Raw genomic sequence first — 22,050 nt, 5'->3', positions numbered from 1 at the left:
AGAAACAACAAGAAGGTAATCCCTCAACAAACCTAAAAGAAGACAGCCACAAGAACAAAATGCCAACTTTAACAACAAAAATAACAGGAAACAACAATTACTTTTCCTTAATATCTCTTAATATCAATGGACTCAACTCCCCGATAAAAAGACATAGACTAACAAACTGGCTACACAAACAAGACCCAACATTTTGCTGCTTACAGGAAACTCATCTCAGAGAAAAGGATAGACACTACCTCAGAATGAAAGGCTGGAAAACAATTTTCCAAGCAAATGGCATGAAGAAACAAGCTGGAGTAGCCATTCTAATATCTGATAAGATTGACTTCCAACCCAAAGTCATTAAAAAAGACAGGGAGGGACACTTCATACTCATCAAAGGTAAAATCCTCCAAGAGGAACTATCAATCCTGAATATCTATGCTCCAAATACAAAGGCAGCCACATTCATTAAAGAAACTTTAGTAAATCTCAAAGCACACATTGCACCTCATACAATAATAGTGGGAGACTTCAACACACCACTTTCACCAATGGACAGATCATGGAAACAGAAACTAAACAGGGACACAGTGAAACTAAGAGAAATTATGAATCAAATGGATCTGGCAGATATCTACAGAACATTCTATCCTAAAACAAAAGGATATACCTTCTTCTCAGCACCTCATGGTACCTTCTCCAAAATTGACCACATAATTGGTCACAAAGCAGGCCTCAACAGATATAAAAATATTGAAATTGTCCCATGCATCCTATCAGATCACCATGGCCTAAAGCTGATCTTCAATAACAAAATAAATAATAGAAAGCCAACCTTCACGTGGAAACTGAACAACACTCTTCTCAATGATACCTTGGTCAAGGAAGGAATAAAGAAAGAAATTAAGGACTTTTTAGAGTTCAATGAAAATGAAGCCACAACATACCCAAACTTATGGGACGCAATGAAAGCATTTCTAAGAGGAAAACTCATAGCTCTGAGTGCCTCCAAAAGGAAACTAGAGAGAGCACACATTAGCAGCTTGACAACACACCTAAAAGCACTAGAACAAAAGGAAGCAAATTCACCCAAGAGGAGTAGACAGCAGGAAATAATCAAACTCAGGGGTGAAATCAACCAAGTGGAAACAAGAAAAACTATTCAAAGAATCAACCAATCAAGGAGCTGGTTCTTTGAGAAAATCAACAAGATAGATAAACCCTTAGCCACACTCACTAGAGGGCACAGGGAAAGCATCCTAATTAACAAAATCAGAAATGAAAAAGGAGACATAACAACAGATCCTGAAGACATCCAAAACACCATCAGATCCTTCTACCAAAGGCTATACTCAACAAAACTGGAGAACCTGGATGAAATGGAGAAGTTCCTAGACAGGTACCAGGTACCAAAGTTGAATCAAGATCAGGTTAATGATCTAAACAGCCCTATATCCCCCAAAGAAATAGAAGCAGTCATTAATAGTCTCCCAACTAAAAAAAGCCCAGGACCAGATGGGTTTAGTGCAGAGTTCTATCAGACCTTCAAAGAAGATCTAATCCCAGTTCTTCACAAACTCTTCCACAAAATAGAAACAGAAGGTACTCTACCCAACTCATTCTATGAAGCCACAATTACTCTGATACCTAAACCACAAAAAGACCCAACAAAGATAGAAAACTTCAGACCAATATCCCTTATGAATATTGATGCAAAAATCCTCAATAAAGTTCTTGCTAACCGAATCCAAGAACACATCAAAACAATCATCCATCCTGACCAAGTAGGTTTCATCCCAGGGATGCAGGGATGGTTCAATATACGGAAATCCATCAACGTAATCCAGTATATAAACAAACTCAAAGACAAAAACCACATGGTAATCTCCTTAGATGCGGAAAAAGCATTTGACAAGATCCAACACCCATTCATGATAAAAGTCTTGGAAAGATCAGGAATTCAAGGCCCATACCTAAACATGATAAAAGCAATCTACAGCAAACCAGTAGCCAACATCAAAGTAAATGGTGAGAAGCTTGAAGCAATCCCTCTAAAATCAGGGACTAGACAAGGCTGTCCACTTTCTCCATACCTATTCAACATTGTACTTGAAGTCCTAGCCAGAGCAATTCGACAACAAAAGGAGATCAAAGGGATACAAATTGGAAAAGAGGAAGTCAAAATATCACTTTTTGCAGATGATATGATAGTATATATAAGTGACCCTAAAAATTCCACCAGAGAACTCCTAAGCCTGATAAACAGCTTCGGTGAAGTAGCTGGATATAAAATTAACTCAAACAAATCAATGGCCTTTCTCTACACAAAGAATAAACAGGCTGAGAAAGAAATTAGGGAAACAACACCCTTCTCAATAGTCACAAATAATATAAAATATCTTGGCGTGACTCTAACTAAGGAAGTGAAAGATCTGTATAATAAAAACTTCAAGTCTCTGAAGAAAGAAATTATAGAAGATCTCAGAAGATGGAAAGATCTCCCATGCTCATGGATTGGCAGGATCAACATTGTAAAAATGGCTATCTTGCCAAAAGCAATCTACAGATTCAATGCAATCCCCATCAAAATTCCAAATCAATTCTTCAACGAATTAGAAAGTGCAATCTGCAAATTCATCTGGAATAACAAAAAACCTAGGATAGCAAAAACTCTTCTCAAGGATAAAAGAACCTCTGGTGGAATCACCATGCCGGACCTAAAGCTCTACTACAGAGCAATTGTGATAAAAACTGCATGGTACTGGTATAGTGACAGACAAATAGACCAATGGAATAGAATTGAAGACCCAGAAATGAACCCACACACCTATGGTCACTTGATCTTCGACAAGGGAGCTAAAAACATCCAGTGGAAGAAAGACAGCATTTTCAACAAATGGTGCTGGCACAACTGGTTGTTAACATGTAGAAGAATGCGAATCGATCCATTCCTATCTCCTTGTACTAAGGTCAAGTCTAAGTGGATCAAGGAACTTTACATAAAACCAGAGACACTGAAACTTATAGAGGAGAAAGTGGGGAAAAGCCTTGAAGATATGGGCACAGGGGAAAAATTCCTGAATAGAACAGTAATGGCTTGTGCTGTAAGATCGAGAATTGACAAGTGGGACCTCATGAAACTACAAAGCTTCTGCAAGGCTAAAGACACCATCAATAAGACAAAAAAACCACCAACAGATTGGGAAAGGATCTTCACCTATCCTAAATCAGATAAGGGACTAATATCCAATATATAAAAAGAACTCAAGAAGGTGGACTCCAGAAAGTCAAATAACCCCATTAAAAAATGGGGCTCAGAACTGAACAAAGAATTCTCACCTGAGGAATACCGAATGGCAGAGAAACACCTGAAAAAATGTTCAACATCCTTAATCATCAGGGAAATGCAAATCAAAACAACCCTGAGATTCCACCTCACACCAGTCAGAATGGCTAAGATCAAAAATTCAGGTGACAGCAGATGCTGGCGAGGATGTGGAGAAAGAGGAACACTCCTCCATTGTTGGTGGGATTGCAAGCTTGTACAACCACTCTGGAAATCAGTCTGGCGGTTCCTCAGAAAATTGGACATAGTACTACCGGAGGATCCAGCAATACCTCTCCTGGGCATATATCCAGAAGATGTCCCAACCGGTAAAAAGGACACATGCTCCACTATGTTCATAGCAGCCCTATTTATAATAGCCAGAAGCTGGAAAGAACCCAGATGTCCCTCAACAGAGGAATGGATACAGAAATTATGGTACATTTACACAATGGAGTACTACTCAGCTATTAAAAAGAATGAATTTATGAAATTCCTAGCCAAATGGATGGACCTGGAGGGCATCATCTTGAATGAAGTAACACAATCACAAAAGAACTCACACAATATGCATTCATTGATAAGTGGATATTAGCCCAAAACTTAGGATACCCAAGATATAAGATACAATTTGATAAACGCATGAAACTCAAGAAGAATGAAGACCAAAGTGTGGACACTGTGCACCTTCTTAGAATTGGGAACAAAACACCCAGGGAAGGAGTTACAGAGACAAAGTTCGTAGCTGTGATGAAAGGATGGACCATTTAGAGACTGCTGTATCCAGGGATCCGTCCCATAATCAGCTTCTAAACGCTGACACCATTGCATACACTAGCAAGATTTTGCTGAAAGGACCCAAATATAGCTGTCTCTTGTGAGACGATGCCGGGGCCTAGCAAACACAGGAGTGGATGTTCACAGTCAGCTATTGGATGTATCACAGGGCTCCCAATGGAGAAGCTAGAGAAAGTACCCAAGGAGCTAAAGGGATCTGCAACCCTATTGTTGGAACAACATGATGTACTAACCAGAACCCTGGAGCTCTTGTCTCTAGCTGCATATGTATCGAAAGATGGCCTAGTCGGCCATCAATGGAAAGAGAGGCCCATTGGACTTCCAAACTTTATATGCCCCAATATAGGGGAATGCCAGGGCCAAAAGAATGGGAATGGGTGGGTAGGGAAGTGGGGGGCGCTATGGGGTACTTTTGGGATAGTATTGGAAATGTAATTGAGGAAAATATGTAATAAAAATATAAAAAAAAAAAAAAGAAAAAAAAAAAAAGAAGAAGTAATGTCTTATTCTAACAGGTCTGCCTTTATATGTTACTTGCTGCTTTTTCCTTGCAGCTTTATACTGTTCATTTTTTCTGAATATTTAATGTTTTAAATGTTATTATTATTACATGTGTACTTCCTTTACTGTTACCATCTTTTTGGTGTTCTGTAAGCTTCTTATACTATTATAGGTGTTTTCTTCTTTTGGTTAGGAAATTATTGTTCTTTGGTTTTGCAAAAATATTTTCTGGGTCTGCAAGCTGAGAATCTTGTTCCTTTTATATGATTCTGAAGTTTGGTCTTTTCAGTATTTCATAATTTCCTAGATGCTGTATTTCGTAAACATGTTAAATTTAACATTTTCTTTGATTGTTGTGTCTATTTCTTCCATTTTATCTTCAACATCTGAGATCCTGTTTTCCATCTCTTGTATTCTGTTGGTGAAACATTGTGTCTGTAGTTTCTGTTCATGTACCTAGTTTTATTATTATTTCCAATTTTCCTCCAGTTTGTGTTTAACTGATTGCTCCTATTTTGATTTCCAGGTCTTCAGTATTTTTATTCATTTCTTACAACTGTTTTTGTTGTTTGTTTGTTTGTTTGTTTGATGATTGGATGGATTTATTGATGTCTTTCAATTATTTGTGTTTTCCTGAATTTCCTTATGGAATTTATTCATTCCTCCTTATGGGCCACAATAATCTTCATAAAGTTGTTTTCAAGGTCTTTTCCTTCTTTTTTGTTGCATTGGAATATACAGGGCTTGCTGTGGTAGAATATCTGAGTTTTGTTATTGTGCTTTGACAGTTCTTTATTATGTTCATATGTTAGCATCTAGATCTGGATTTGGAATAATTAAAGGTTTCAGTACCACTTTCCAAATTTGCCTTTGCTGGTTGTATGATTTTTTTCTGTCTGTCTTTTTGGTTTTGGTTGGTTGGTTGGTTGGTTGGTTTCTGTTTCCTCTCTCATCTTTTGCTCTGTGTGGTCTGGGTTTTCACATGAAGTGTCATCCCTGGTATCGAAGACAGTCTCTGCCCTAGTTGGAACCTGAGGAAAGACTCATGGACAGAAGCAAGACTGGTGATAAGATAGAAAAATGCTGAGTTAGCGAGAAGTTGGCAAATGGTCAGACTTACCTAATCTCTTCACAGTCTTTATGGTCTCTGGTAAAATGGGAAGTCTCTTGCCCAATTGAGGGCTCTGATTGTTCTAGATTGGTAGGTCTATTTTAGAGCTAGGAATCTCTGTTCCATTTGGAGACTGAGATATCCACCAAGAAGATGGTAGCAAACTAGAGGAAGTTGGGGAACCACTGAGAGAGTGTAGTGTTTTAATGGCCTGGCAATCTACCTGGATTTCTCCCAGTCACTTTGTTCCCTGGTAGCGTGGTTAGTCTCTGCCCATGTTGGAAGCTGGGGCACAAGTAGGAGGGTGCAGGGCATAGTAAGAGTGGAAATGCTTTTGTGGTGGACAGCCTACCTGAGCTTCTCCCAGTAGCTGAGATCTAGTTGAGCTAGAGGTCTTCACATCAGGCTGGTCTCATATAGAGCAAAAATTCTTCACCCTGGTTTGGCATTGGAATATAGTGACTAAAAAGGCCAGCCTCTGTGTTTTTTGTGTGCAGATTAACAAATAATGTGGAATTTGATGGGCTGGCAACCTACTTGTACTTCTCACAGTCTAGTTGATCTCTGATCTCTGATAGAACATGGTGTCTTTGCATCCATCAAAGGCTGAGCACCTTACAGTGTGTGGGGTTTCTAATACAGGAGAGAGTCTCTGACACAGGAGGTCTCCATCCCAGTTGGGATCAAAGATATGGTGATTGGGAGGATGGTGTGCTGAGTAGAGTGAGACCAGGAGTTGGCAATGCAAGTGGTTAATCACAGGGACTCTTTCTAAACTCTTAGAAGTCTTCTTGCTCTCTGGTAGAGTAAGGGGTCAATGAACCTGTTGGAGCGTGGGGCACAGTACTTAGGAATGCAAGGGACTTGGGATAGGGTTGGCAGTCTCTGAGATAGTGAAAAAGTTCACGTTTGTAAGGAGGGCAGCCCACATGGATTTCTTGCAGTCTTTGATTTCTCTAAAAGAGTGGGGTATCTCTGCCCCAGGCTGGTCTCTGGAAGTACAAGAAGTCTCAACACAGTTGGGAACTGAGTTATGGCAAGTAGGAGGGTGGAAGACTGGGTATACGGATGGCAGATGCTGAGAGGGGGGAAGTTGGCAGGCAGGCAACCTACCTGGATTTCTCCCAGATTTGTTAGTCCCAGAGCACACTCTCATCATCTGCCTTTTCATCTTCATTACCACCATTACCACCACCACCACCATCATCATCACTCAGTCTTCATCCTGTTCATGATCATCAATATCACATCCATTATCATAGTATTATCACCATCAAAATAATTATCATAATCATCTTTGTATTCACTATTATCATCATTCTCACCATCATCACCACCATCAACATTGCCACTGTGGTCACCACAATCACGATGCACCTCTTGTCATACTTTGCCAGTCGTATAGCTTAATAATTATATTCATAATTGCCAGCCATACCATGACTTTTAGCATTATTTTCATTATTATCACTATTTCCATGATTATCATTATGACCATCATGACTGGACTTCCTTTATTATCTTCATCACCATCACTACTATCACATTCAGCAATATCACAATCATACAATTGCAATAATTATCAACATTTTCATTATCATCATCTGTACCACTATCACCACCAACAATATCATCCATCCTATATGGTATTTATTGTAGATATATTTTATAATTGAGGAAATTAAATTTAAATAAAATTAACAAGTTCACTTACATTTATATACAGAATTGCAATGAGATTGACAGAGAGTAGCAGTTTACATTTATATCTATTGGATCTCATGTTAGGTACATTTCCTTTTCTCGAACCAAGTTCAAGTGTGACCATATTTCTAATTGTTCTTTGCCAGGTGCGGATGGAATATAAGAAGTGGTTTCATAGACTGCGGAAAGAAGTTGAAAGTGAAAGCACTGAAGTGTCTCATTCTACTACTCACACAAAAATGGTAAGCTGAACTTCTCTCCAGGAAGGCTTTATATGACCTGATCCATTTCCACGTGTAAACATAAATTTCCTCTTTGATCCTTGATAGAAGAAATTAAAAAGCCGGGCGTGGTGGCGCACGCCTTTAATTCCAGCACTCGGGAGGCAGAGGCAGGTGGATTTCTGAGTTCGAGGCCAGCCTGGTCTACAAAGTGAGGTCCAGGACAGCCAGAGCTATACAGAAAAACCCTGTCTCGAAAAACCAAAAAAAAAAAAAAAAAGAAAGAAATTAAAAATCTGGCCTATGGTGCACAGCCATGGTTTCTAGATTTGGCAGAATAGTTTTCTTCATTCCTTAATTTTTTTCTCTCCTTCCTCCCTTCTTACTGCATTCTTGATACAGACTTCACTCTCTATCCCACTTATATCTCTAGTGAATATCTCTTTCTCTCCCTATTTCTCTAATCTCCCAATCTCTTTCTATCTATCATTTTTTGTGTGTTCATTGTCAAGATTGGGTATATAGTTCCTTCAGAATACTCAAGACATACTCATTTAACATAACCAATGGAAAAATTATGTAAGACACCACAGGATGTGAGATACCTCAGCCTCTAGTAATATCAATGACACCACTGAGTTTTGCAGTGGAGTTGAGAACTCAGATATTTGCTTCCTTTTACCTTGGCACTTTACAAACTATTTCCTTTGAGAAAAGACACATAACTTGTCTTTGTTTTCCTTAACAAGGTATGGACCATCCTCTGATATGCTCTTCACTCCCATCAGGACACAGCCCTACTATTTTTGCAGCCTTTCCTATCTATTATACTCTCATGTGACCATCTCAGTCCCTGAAGCTGCAGGAGTTTTCCTATAGACTCTTGATTTTTTTATAAGTTGGTGTACTATTATTTTCTAAATATGTTTATTACTGGTGGTAGTTTTCTCATGGGTTTGTTAGGGTCTTATATGCACAGCATTATGTCATCTGAGTATATGCATCTGGGTAGAGCTTCTCAGAGGACAGCCATGCAAGCCTCTTGTCTGAAAGTACAGCATAGAATCAGCAATAGTGTCAGGGTTTTGTGCCTACCCAAGTGATGAATCCTAAGTTCGTCAGGTCATTAGATAGCCTTTCCTTCCATCTCTGCTGCATTTTTGTCCTTGAAATTTTTTTTAGACGGAAACAATCCTGGGTCAAAAAAATTCCAGGTGGGTTGTTGACCCCATCCCTCCGATGTGGGCCCTGTCTATATACTAGAGGAGCTCTCTTCAGGTTCCATCTCCCCAAGGTTGGGCATTTTCTTAAGGTTACCCCCATTGAGTCCTGCAAGACTCTCACATCCCAGGTCTTTGGAACTTTCTAGAGGTTCCTCCCATTCCCCAACCCTGACTGCCACATGTCTCCCTTTATTCTCCTGGTCCTCCTGGCTTCTACTCTGTTTATCCCAATACCTGATCCTGCCTCTACTGCCCCTCTCCTTCCTTTTGCACCCAGGTCCCTTCCTTCCACTGCCTCCCATGATTATTTGCTCCTCCTTCTAAGTGGGATTGAAGCATCTTTATTTGGGCCTTCCTTATTGTTAAACTCCATGAGGTCTGTGGGGTGTTCTAAAAGTATTATGTACTTTTTGGCTAATATCCACTTATCTATGTATACATACCATGCATGTCCTTTTGGGTCTGGGTTACCTCACTCAGAATGATATTTTCTAGTTTTACTCATTTGCCTACAAAATTCATGATGCTCTTGTTTTTAGAGGCTAAATAGTATTCCATTGTGTAAATGAACCACATTTTCTGTAGCCATTCTTTGGTTGAGGGACTTCTGGGTGGCTTCCAGTTTCTGTGTATTATGAATAAGGCTGCTATGAACATAGTGGAACTCATGTCCTTGTTGTATGGTGGAACATATTTTGGGTATATGCCAAGGAGCAATGTAAGTTGAGACTTCAGACAGAACCATTGACTGTTGGTTGGTATCTTCAACTTCCACTTGGGGCCCTGTCTATCTACTGATGGTGGACTCTTTGAGTTCTATCTCCCTACTGTTGAGCATTTTTGCCCAAGGTCATCCCTATTGAGTCCTGGAAGTCTCTCACATCCCAGATCTCTGTAACTTTCTAGACTGTCCCCCATCTCTCCCACCTAGAAACTGCATATTTCCATACATTCTCCTGGCCCTCTGGGCTTCTCTCCTGTCCCCCAATAGCTAATCCTGTTCCCTTTTTCTCCTCCTCCTCCATACTTCCACACAAATCCCTCCCTACCTCAGCCTCCCATGATATTTTTGTTGTCCCTTCTAAATGAGATTGAAGCCTTATCAGTGAGTTCAACTATGCATTTCTTATTTAGACTGAGTTACCACACTCAGAATTATATTTTTCTAGTTCCATCCATTTACCTGCAAAACTTGTGATGCCCTTGTTTTTAATAGCTGAATAGTATTCTATTCTATTCCATTCTATTCCATTCTATTCTATTCTATTCTATTCTATTCTATTCTATTCTATTCTATAAATGAACAACATTTTCTGTATCCACTCTTTATTTGAGGGACATCTGGGTTACTTCCAATTTCTGGCTGTTACAAATACAGCTGCTGCGAACATAGATGAGCATGTGTCTTTTAGCTATGGTGCAGCATGTTTTGTGTATATGTCAAAGGGCAGTATTGCTGGATCTCCAAGTAGAACTATTTGCAGATTTCTGAGGAACTGACAGACTGATTTCCAGAGTGGTTGTATAAGTTTGCAATTGCACCAAATATGGAGAAGTATCCCCCTTTCTCCATATCTTCAACAGCATGTGCTCTCAGTTGAGTTAGTGATCTTAGCCAATCTCAAGGGTGTAAGATGGAATCTCAGAGTCATTATGCATTGCATTTCTCTTATGACTAAAGATGTTAAATATTTCTTTAAGTGTTTTTTCTTGGACATTGAAGATTCCTCTGATGAAATTCTCTGTTTAGCTCTATGTCACATTTTTAATTGTGTTACTTGTTTATTTGGAGTCTGACTTTCTGAGTTCTTTATATTTTTGAATATTAGCCTTCAGTAAGTTGTACCATTAGTGAAGATCTTTTCCCAATCTATCATCTGCCATTCTTCCTGCTGACAGTTTTCTTTGCTCTGCAGAAGCTTTTAAGTTTCAAGAGGCCCCATTTATCAATTGTTGACTTTAGAGACTAAGTCATTGGTACTCAGTCTCTGTTCAGGAATTTTCTCCCATGTCTGTGTGTTCAAGGCTATTTCCTAACTTCTCATCTACTAGATTCAGTATATCTTGCTTTATGTTGAGGTCCTTGATCCTCTTGGACTTGAGCTTTGGGCAGAGTGATAAATATGGCTCTATTTGCATTATTCTACATGCAAACAGTTATACCCACACCATTTATTCAACAACTTGCTTTTATTTTTTCCACCTGTGGTTTTGGCTTCAATGTCAAAGATCAAATATCTGTAGGCATGTGGGTTTATTTATATGTATTGGATTCCATTCCATTGATCAATCTGTCTGTCTCTATACCAGTACCATGATTTTTTTCACAATTGCTCTCTGGGTCAGGGATGGTGATTTCCCCAGAAGTCCTTTTATTGTTCAGAATTGTTTTTTTTTTCTGTTTTGTTTGTTTTTTGTTTTGTTTTGTTTGTTTTCCCACATGGAACTGAGAGTTGCTCTTACCATGTATGTAGAATATAGTTTTGTCATTTTTATGAGAATTGCACTAAATCTGTAGGTTGTTTTTGTTAAGATGGACATTTTTTAACTGTTAATCCTAGTGATTTATGAGCTTGATATCTTCCCATTTCCTGAGGTCTTCTTTTATCTTTCTTCAGAGACTTGAAGCTCTTCTCATATAACATTTTCACTTGCTTGATTGGAGTTACACCAAAATATTTTAAATTATTTGTGGCTATTGGGAAGGGTGTTATTTCTTTAATTTCTTGATGAGGCCATTTATCATTTGTATAAAGGAAGCCTACTGATTTGTTTGAGTTTATATCCAGTCACTTTTCTGAAGTTGTGTATCAGCTGTAGGAGTTCTCTGGTAGATACTATCATATAATCTGTGACTACTGATACTGTGACTTCTTCCTTTCAAATTTGTACACTTGATCTTACTTAGTTGCCTTCTTGCTCTAGCTAGAAATTCAAGTACTGTATTAAATATATAAGGAGAGAGTAGGTCTTGTTCCTTATTTTAGTGGAATTGCTTCAAGTTTCTTTTCATTTAATTTTATGTTGGCTGTTGGTTTTTAGTTTGTTGCTCTTATTATGTTTAGATATGTGCTATAAGTTCCTGATGTCTTTTAACATGAATGGGTGTTGGATTTTGTCAAATGCATTTTCAGCATCTAATGAGATGATTAGGGGCTTTTATTTTTTCTTTGAGTTTGTTTATATAGTGTATCACATAGATGGATTTTTGCATATTGAACCATCCTTGCATCCTTAGACTAATGCCTACTTGACAATGGTGAATGTTTTTGATGTGTTCTTCAATTTTTGTTTGCTAGAATTTTATTAAGTATTTTAAAATCAATGTTCATAAGAGAAATTTGTCTGAAGTGATCTTTTTTGTTGGGTCTTTCTGTGGTGTAGATATCAGAGTAACTGTAGCTTCTTAGAATGAATTAGGTAGTATTCCTTCTGTTTGTAGTTTATGGGATATTTTGAGGACTATTGGTATTAGCTTTTCTTTGAAAGTCTGGTATAATTCCTCACAAAAACCATCTAGCCTTGGGCTTTTTCTGGAAGGGAGGGTTTTAGTGACTGTTTCTACTTCTTTAGAGAAATAGAACTGTTGAGATAGTTTACCTGATTTTCATTTATCTTTGGTAAGTGATATCTGTCTATAAACCCAACCATTTTGTCTAGATATCCCAGTTATGTCAAGTGTTTTTCTAGTAACATCAGATGATTTTTTGAATGTCCTCAGTTTCTGTTGTTATATCAGCCATTTGATTTTGTTAATTTTTGGTACTTTCTCTGTGCCTTGTAGTTAATTGGGTAAAGGCTTGCTTTTGTCAAAGAACCCACTCTTAGTTTTGGTAATTTTTTTAATTTATTTTTTATTAGATTTTTTTATATACATTTCAAATGCTATCCCAAAAGTTCCCTATACCCTCCCCCTGCCCTGCTCCCCTACCCACCCACTCCTGCTTCTTGGCCCTGGCATCCCCTGTACTGGGGCATATAAAGTTTGCAATTGGTGATTCTTTTTATTGCTCTCTTTTCTTTTTTCAAATTGGTTGATTGCAGCCATGAATATGACTATTTCCTGCCATTTCCTACTCCTGTTTTGTATGCTTGTTTCTTTTTTGTTCTAGAACTTTTGGGTGTGCTCTTAAGTTGCTAGTATAGAGTGTTTCCAATTTCCATATGAAGGTACTTAGTGCTGTGAATTTTTCTCCTAGCACTATTTTCATTGTGTTCCATAAATTTGGATATTTTGTGCCTTCATTTTCATTGAACTCTAGAAATTCCACCATTTCTCCATTTCTTTCCTGACCAAGTTATTATTGAGTAGAAATTATTGTTTCCATGGGTAGGTAGACTTTCTGTTTTTTGTTTGTTTGTTTGTTTGTTTGTTTGTTTGTTTTGGATTGTTTGTTTTATTGAAGTCAAGACATAGTCTGTTGTGATCTGATAGAATGCAAGGGATAATTTCAGTCGTCTTTTATCTGTTTAAGCTTATTTTGTGTCCAGTTATAGGTCAGTTTTGGAGAAAGTTCTATGAGGTGCTGGAAGAAGATATATTCTATTGCTTTGGAGTAAAAATGTTCTGTAGATGTCAGTTAAATGTCTTTAGTTCATAAATTTTTGTTAGTTTCACTGTGTCTCTCTTTAGTTACTGTTTTAATGATTTGTCCATTGGTGAAAGTGGGGTGTTGTAGTCATCCATTATTATTTTGTGCATTTTAATGTGTTTTGAACTGTAGTAAAGTTTCTTTTATAAATGTTGTTCTTGTATTTGGCACACAATATTCAGATTTGACACTTCATCTTTGTGGATTTTTCTTTTGCTGAGTCTTAAGTGTCCGTTTACACCTAGCTTGATTATTTTTGGTTTGGTGTGATACCTTCACAAAGACAACAATTTCTAACAGTACTAAAATCCATTTGCTTTATTCTTTGCTCATCTGATGTTCTGGTACAATTGCATTTAAATGTCCATGCTTCCTTCCCAAAATATATGTAAAATTACATTACTTACTTTATCCTCCAGGACTTTGTAAACACAATTTTTGAGCTCTAGTGTGTTTCTCCACGGACTTTCTTCCTTACTCATCTATGAATTATATAGAACAGAAAACACAATTTTCCTGTTGAGAACATTTTATGATACATATTGTTAAATATGATACCAATGAATATCTAACTTCTTGTGTGTTTGAATATGTTTTATGAATGTTTACCTATGAATCACATGTGTCTACTGTCCACACAGGCCAAAATATGTTGTCATATCCGCAGAGACTAGAGTTACTAATATTCAGATTCAACAATGTGGGCTAAGAACTAAACCTAGGTGTTCTAGGTGTACAACCAGTGCTCTTAGTCACTGAGGGATCTCTTCTACTTCTGAATTTCTTAACACAAATATACTGTCTATTAATATTTTATCTATTTCGGGAACAGCACTAGACTCTGTGAATGTGACCATATACTAGAATATTGGTTTTAACATAACGTTCTTACAGCTCAACAAATATTAGACAGAGATACATTTGTCTAGATAAAATATGCTAAATTCTATGACAGAACTGAAACTTAGACTTTCTTGTGGTTACAAAAAATTATATTAAATGAACAAAAAAAACTGTTTGCTACTATGGAAAGCACCAAAAGTTGTCTATCTCAAGCAATTAAATTGTTGGTTTTGACTGTTAATGTGGAACATAAAGTGTTAAGAATATAGTCTGTGAAATTCTCTTGTACAACCATTTTACTTCATTGCAAAGATTATAAACAGAGGTGGATATATTGTCAGTAATGTATGTCCTTGCCTGTACCATTGGAAATTTCATTTTCTGTTCAGAGGTTGCAATCAAAACAGCATAAATATCTTCTTTCTTCAAGAGATCTCCCTGACTCCAGAACAACTTTCACTGCCCAAAGAAATTAGTCTGTCCATCCCTCTGTGTGTGTGTCTGTCTGTCTGTCTGTCTGTGTGTCTGTGTGTGTGTCTCTCTCTCTCTTTCTCTCTCTCTGTCTTTCTATATATATATGTGTGTGTGTATATGTGTGTGTATACACATATAAGTGTATATGCATATTTAGAGAGACACAAAAAGTATAAATACAATACAGATACATTATTCATATATTAATAATTACTAAAATATCTGAAATTTATGAAAGTTTTGTATCATATTAAATGCAATTTTATAACCCCATCCAGTTAATTGATAAGAAAATAAATTCATATAATATACATGTATATATATGTATATATATGTATATGTATATATATTTAAAATTGTGTGTTGATGAATAATGTGATAATTCTTAGCTATGGTAAACTTATGAAGAAAATATTGGAATGTTTAAAGAGACTTGTAAATAGCTCTTCCAGTTGTCTTTTAATTTATAGAGAAGTAGAGGCTCTCCACAGATTTTGATATTTATTAAGTTTGGTAAACATAGTGTGAGGTTCCACTCATCAAATTAACTCATTTGCTTTACTGTAGCTTGTCAGTTAGATATTCTTCATTATGGTATACATCTAAAAGAGATGTATAAGTTTTAATGGGCATGATAATTGATAAAAGAAAAAAATCTAAATTATTAAAGTTCACATTTTCTTAAAATGAAACAAACAGTATATTAGTTAAATTATCTTGGTGACACAATAAACCATTCATATAAAAGCGTATTAACCTCCAGGAGGACTTTTATGGGTTGTCTACAATTTTAATTGCTTGATTGTATGTCTTCTTGAATAAATATCTTGTGGAGGATGTAGGCCATAGAATATACAGGATTGTATACATGATAACGGCCACCATTCATGGCTCTTGTGAAAAAAAAGTACCAGAGCAACCATGTAAAAGAACCTGATTATGGATAATTTTTAGTGATTTACATGAAGTCTTAGATACTGAGCAATGAAAATAAATCTTGCAAGAAAAAATGTCTTCTTGGTACTTTGTAAGGATGACTCTCTTTACAAAAATTTTAAAAGCAGAAATTGCACCATAATGTTGAGAATCCCCTGGAATGAGTCAGTAATGAAGTTCTTCCTATCAGTAATGACTTGGTATTGTGAAGTGATGACCCAAAGTCCCCACTGAAGTAGATGTTCCCATCTTCTACAGAACTTGAAAAAGGTGTCACAATAAATTATATTTTTCCTGGATTTGTCACAATCATGCTGTGGTAAATAATATTGCCTTTCCTGAACAAAATGAGAAAATTTTCAACAAAGGCTAAACAGATTCTGTTTCTTTGCATCTCCGGTATCAAGTCTGAGACAAAGTGAATACATTTATCACCATCTGAGTTGAATAACTCTATCCAAAATGCACAAAAATGAAGCTGTGCCTAAGACCAGAGAGGTGTCCTTGGTAGGTACCTGATAAAATGATGTAAACATCACAGAGTCATAAATATTGGGTTTAAAGACCCAAATGTACGCTAAAGAAAAGAGAACAAAAAGTGGCAAGATGGAGGTGATTCCAGAAATTATAGACTTATTCAGAATGAAACCATAGCTTAAATTTAGGCAAGGCTAAATTTGTCTTTAATGTCATCTCCTAACAACTTGAATCCCTTCTGGAAAATGAATTGAAATATTCACTTCTACCATACTCATGTGTGTTATGCCATTCATGTATATTTCATTAAAAAAGATTATCAGCAAATCCAAGAGTATATAGCCTTAAAGACCATGCATTGGTTTTCATTGTTGTTTTGCTGTTGTTATTGTTGTATGTTGTTGGGTTATTTGTTTGTTTATTTGTTTTTTAGATACAGTGTTTCTGTGTCTCTGTATAGTGATGGCTGTCCTGAAACTTACTCTGTAGAACATGTTGGCCTAGAACTCCAAGTGATATACCTGCCACTGCCTCCTGAGTGCTGGTGTGTGCCACCACTGCTATGACCATAATTTTATAAGATTGATTGATTGATTACTTAATGTTTTGTGTGTGTGTTTCTATACACGTGTTTATTCCCGAGATTGTAGAAATACATGTATGTATGTGGTATGTGAAGGCTTGAAGAAGGCATTACACAGCAGGCACGCAAGAGGCAGAACCAGATCTGGCTATCCTGACCGCACTCATGTCTGCCATAAGGATGGCTCACTCACAGTGTCCATATTCAGGGCCAGCCCTACTGTGATATCCAGGTGCACATCTCACAAGTTTTGTAATTCCCATGTCTATAAGTAGCCAAGGGATTTATTTGCATTAATTGTGATTTTGAATGCACTTGTTTGACCTTTATCAATCATATTTTGAGCTTCAATATATAATTTGTGTTATTATTGAGTATGTATTTTGTATTATTATTTAGTTTTAAATTTATTGTTATCATTATTATTATTATTATTATGTGTATTTGTGGTATTATATGTCATATATGTGCCCATGAGCATATTCATGAGGATGCTAGAATTAAATGTTGGATATTCTGCTCTCTCATTCTGCATTTCATTGTCTTGACACAGGGTCTTTCTCTGAACCTGGAAAATTTCTGCCCAACAGGAAACCTCCATGCTCCTTCTGACTCCATCCATCCAAGTACTGAAGTAGCAGGTGTATATCTAAGCACACCCAGGTCTCACGTGGGTGCTGAGGATGTGAACTCAGATACTCATGCTTACTGGAGCAGAACTATTAGTGATTGAATCAGCTCCTTCCCCAAGCCTCTTACAGTACCTTTTCCATTGTACTGTGCCATGCACATGAAGCCATAATTGCTGGTCTGGTAAAACAACTGTTGCATATTCCATGGTCATTTCATTTTATCTCTACTTGCAAAAGTTAGCTTTCTTTTTATATCATTTTTATTTCTCTTTCTTGTGTTTATATATAGCTTCAGTTGAGTGGGTTTCTAGTCTTAATGTTCTAGATCACTATTTTCTTTTCAGTTAACCTTTATTGGTATTTAGTTCCTGTGTAGTGTATACCACTGGAATATTTTTATTTCTTTAATTTTGAGGTTAAAATATAGCTACATCATTTTTCCTTTTTTCTTTCCCACAATCCTCCTGTATACTTTTTCCCTGGTGTCTATTTTATTGTTTTTACATGCATATATATTTTATGCAAAACATATATATGTAAAATATATGTATAAATATAAATATATATTCTTATATACATGAAAACAGTCTACTTCATCCAAATAATGTTCCTTCTAAGTATGTTTTCAGGACAGGGACAACAATAGATATGGTAACATGGACAGGGGAAAGCCCACAGGACCTCAGCCTTATACAAAGAATCAGAGGCAACTGAGGAATGCTGAGTTGAAGGAATTGTCTTACCCAGGGGAGAGCACATTAATTGGTTATCTAATACAAAATGTTCAGCCCCAAAACTGTTAAGATAAAAGCCTATATGCATCTTAGGAAGTATCTACCTTGATACACCTTTATGGGAACATCATCCACATGTTTATTGCGTGTTCTGAATAGGGTCTGTTGAATTTCTAAGGGTTGATCAGTTTAATTATGCCATTTTATATTCAGGGTGTTTGGCTTTGTTGTAGTGAATAATGACATATTTCCCTGTATGTGTCATCTTTGACTGTTATTTTTTCCTGGCAATACTTTATTTAACAAGAACTTAGAACCTTGGTTTATTACTTTTTCTTCCATAGAAGAACTATTTGTCTTCCAGGATTAGATATGATCAATATTTCTTATATGCATGTATCAAATATCATGATGAAATATACTACTGTGTATAATTAATAACTGGCAATAAAGTCCAAGGGAAAAGGAATATTACTGTTAATGTATATTCTTTAATTCACTAAATATTCCTGAATTTGAAAAATATTAAATCATGAAACACATTCTATAAACTTGTATTTACATTCAAGAAATCAGAACGGGAACTGAAATTGGTGGTAATTTTATCTCATACCTGTGAAATTATAAAAGGAAACTATATGTACTTATTACTGAAATGTCTAAGCCTGATCTTTGGGGACTCTGGTCTTTCTAGAAGTTTCTATGGCTGCAGTGATACTTGGAGAAGCTTGAAGTACATTGTTGCAGAGAAATTATTACATCATTGAAATTATTATAAATATTGAAAACTTCTAGTTCCAATATACATACTATTATATTCTGTGCTTCACACACTTTTAAACTACAAACTATCTTAGAAGATGAGCAAGAATCTGAAAGCCTAGGAAAGATATTGTGGAGTGATGGATCAGCAGGAAGAACCATGGCACAATTGATAACTAAGAAATATCCATCTGAATGCTCAGACAGGCATGGCTTAGAACAAAATGATTCTTTTTTTATATTTGGGAAAAATTTCACACAAGTATATAATGTACATTGAACAGTGCTGACTTCTTCCTTCTATCAGTTTCCCTACCACATCACCCTCAATTCCTCATGTCCTACTCTAAAAAACAGATCAATCGTGCTACTCATATGTGCAAGTCAATAGGACTATTCACTGAATCATGGGAAATCTGTCCAAAGCCACACTCAAATAAAGATGACTCTCACACTGCCAGCAAGGAAGAAGTCAAAATATCACTTTTTGCAGATGATATGATAGTATATATAAGTGACCCTAAAAATTCCACCAGAGAACTCCTAAGCCTGATAAACAGCTTCAATGAAGTAGCTGGATATAATTAACTCAAACAAGTCAATGGCCTTTCTCTACACAAAGGATCAACATTGTAAAAATGGCTATCTTGCCAAAAGCAATCTACAGATTCAATGCAATCCCCATCAAAATTCCAAATCAATTCTTCAACGAATTAGAAAGGGCAATCAGCAGATTCATCTGGAATAACAAAAAACCTAGGATAGCAAAAACTCTTCTCAAGGATAAAAGAACCTCTGGTGGAATCACCATGCCGGACCTAAAGCTCCACACCGCAGGCACCCTAGCACACCCAGGATATTAGGATCACTGGGGAATGGAACACGACATCTGTTCTAAACCAATCGCCTGTGACAGCAGAATCAAGGACACAGGAATCCTGTCTGACCAACAGGACTCCGGTTCCTTCTGATGGGTGCTGGTATACCTTGGTTTTGAACACACCAGACAGCCTCACAGTCCCCAGAGGAGATACCACTTCCAGGCACTGTAACACACCCAGGATCTTAGGATTTCAGGATCCCAGGAGCTTGGTCACACCGGGATCTCAGGGTCTCAGAAGAAGGTTGGCTGCCAAGAACTCTGAAACAAACAGAATCTCAGGTTCACAGGATCCCAGAATCACAGGTTCTCAGAGAAAGCTGGACTCTGAGGAGTCCTGAATCAATCAGGATTATAGGAAGGACAGGCTCCAATCAGATATATTGAGGGCAGCAAGCACTTGAGATAATCAGATGGCAGAAGACAAAAATCAGAACAGAAACAACAGAAACCAAGGTTACTTGGCGTCATCAGAACCAAACTCTCCCACCATAGTAAGTCCTGGATACACCATCACACCAGACTTTAGATATAGATCTAAAGTCACTTCTCCTGATGATGATGGAGGACTTTAAGAAGGAAATAAATAACTCCCTTAAAGAAATATAGGAGAATACAGGTAAACAGCTAGAAGACCTTAAAGAGTTACAGGAAAACACTACCAAACAGGTGAAAGAACTGAACAAAACAATCCAGGACCTAAAAATGGAAGTAGAAACAATAAAGAAATCACAAAGGGAGACAACTCTGGAGATAGGAATCCTAGGAAAGAAATCAGGAATCATAGATTCGAGCATCAGCAACAGAATACATGAAATGGAAAAGAGAATCTCAGGTGCAGAAGATTCCATAGAAAACATGGACACAACAATCAAAGGAAATGCAAAATCCAAAAAGATCCTAACTCAAAACATCCAGGAAATTTAGGACACAATGAGAAGACCAAACCTAAGAATAATAGGCATAGATAAGAATGAAGACTTTCGGGCTGGTGAGATGGCTCAATGGGTAAGAGCACCCGACTGCTCTTCCGAAGGTCCAGAGTTCAAATCCCAGCAACCACATGGTGGCTCACAACCATCCGTAACGAGATCTGGCGCCCTCTTCTGGAGTGTCTGAAGACAGCTACAGTGTACTTACATATAATAAATAAATAAATCTTTAAAAAAAAAAAAAAAGAATGAAGACTTTCAACTTTAAGGGCCAGTAAATATCTTCAACAAAATTATAGAAAAAAAATTCCCTAACCTAATGAGAGAGATGCCCATGAACATACAAGAAGCCTACAGAACTCCAAATAGACTGGACCAGAAAAGAAATTCCTCCTGACACATAATAATCAGAACAACAAATGCACTAAACAAAGAAAGAACATGAAAAGCAGAAAGAGAAAAAAGGTCAAGTAACATATAAAGGCACACCTATCAGAATTAAACCTGATGACATGCGTGGTAGCGCCGCCTTTAATCCCAGCACTCGGGAGGCAGAGGCAGGCAGATTTCTGAGTTCGAGACCAACCTGGTCTGCAGAGTGAGTTCCAGGACAGCCAGGGCTATACAGAAAAACCCTTAAAATAATTAATTTAAAAATGAAAAATTAGTATAATATTTCAATAACAGTACTTTTTCTCCTTTCCTTTTTTTTTTTTTTTTTAGATTACTGCTGTAACTTTTAAGATGAAAATATTTTACTTTTTAAATTAAAACTGAATGAGACTTATAGAGCAGATAAAGAAGCCAACAGAACTGTTGGCTTCCAGGGACAAATCTGTCAAAGGATCCACTCAAATACTAATTCACAACTCCATGTAGTATCCACCTGTAGCTACTTGGGAATCGGCACACTGGAAACTGTTTCTGAAAATGTCTACTCAATTTTTAAATGTGTGTTAAAACAACAAAATAAGTAGGTTGCCATTTCATAGGGACACCATATCCATGGAAAATATGTAAGATGTTTTAACAAGAACCTTCAGGTCAAAATTTATATTCCTTATATTCTGAACATGTCCTTTTTTTCAAGTAATATGCTTTTTTTCTTAGATATTTTCTTTACTTACATTTCAAATGTTATTCCCTTTCCTGGTTTCCCCTCCAAAAATCCCCTATCTCCTTTCTCCCCCTGCTCACCAACACACCCACTCCCCCTTCCTGGTCCTGGCATTCCCCTACAATGGGACATTGAGCTTTCACAGGACCAAGGGTCTATCTTACCACTGATGGCCGACAAGGCTGGAGCCATTGGTCTCTCCATGTGTACTCTTTGGTTG

At 37.0% G+C, this 22,050-nt stretch overlaps 1 protein-coding gene across 1 annotated transcript in view; it reads left to right on the top strand.

Annotated features, from left to right (window-relative positions):
• Adgre3 (adhesion G protein-coupled receptor E3) overlaps nucleotides 1-17,854 on the top strand; it is a 108,532-nt gene extending 90,678 nt beyond the window's left edge. The window contains exons 16-17 of the mRNA XM_021149445.2: nucleotides 7,571-7,666; nucleotides 17,327-17,854. Of these exons, the coding sequence (XP_021005104.1) occupies nucleotides 7,571-7,666; nucleotides 17,327-17,506 (276 nt within the window). The 3' untranslated portion in view covers nucleotides 17,507-17,854. The remainder of the gene's footprint in view (nucleotides 1-7,570; nucleotides 7,667-17,326) is intronic.
• Nucleotides 17,855-22,050: the final 4,196 nt, after the last annotated feature.

This window comes from Mus caroli, unplaced genomic scaffold (genome assembly GCF_978045245.1).
Source record: "Mus caroli unplaced genomic scaffold, Mus_caroli_1 scaffold_18, whole genome shotgun sequence".
NCBI classification, from domain to species: Eukaryota; Metazoa; Chordata; class Mammalia; order Rodentia; family Muridae; genus Mus; species Mus caroli.
Note: the sequence above shows the minus strand (reverse complement) of the source record. Positions and strands in the feature narration are given on the sequence as shown.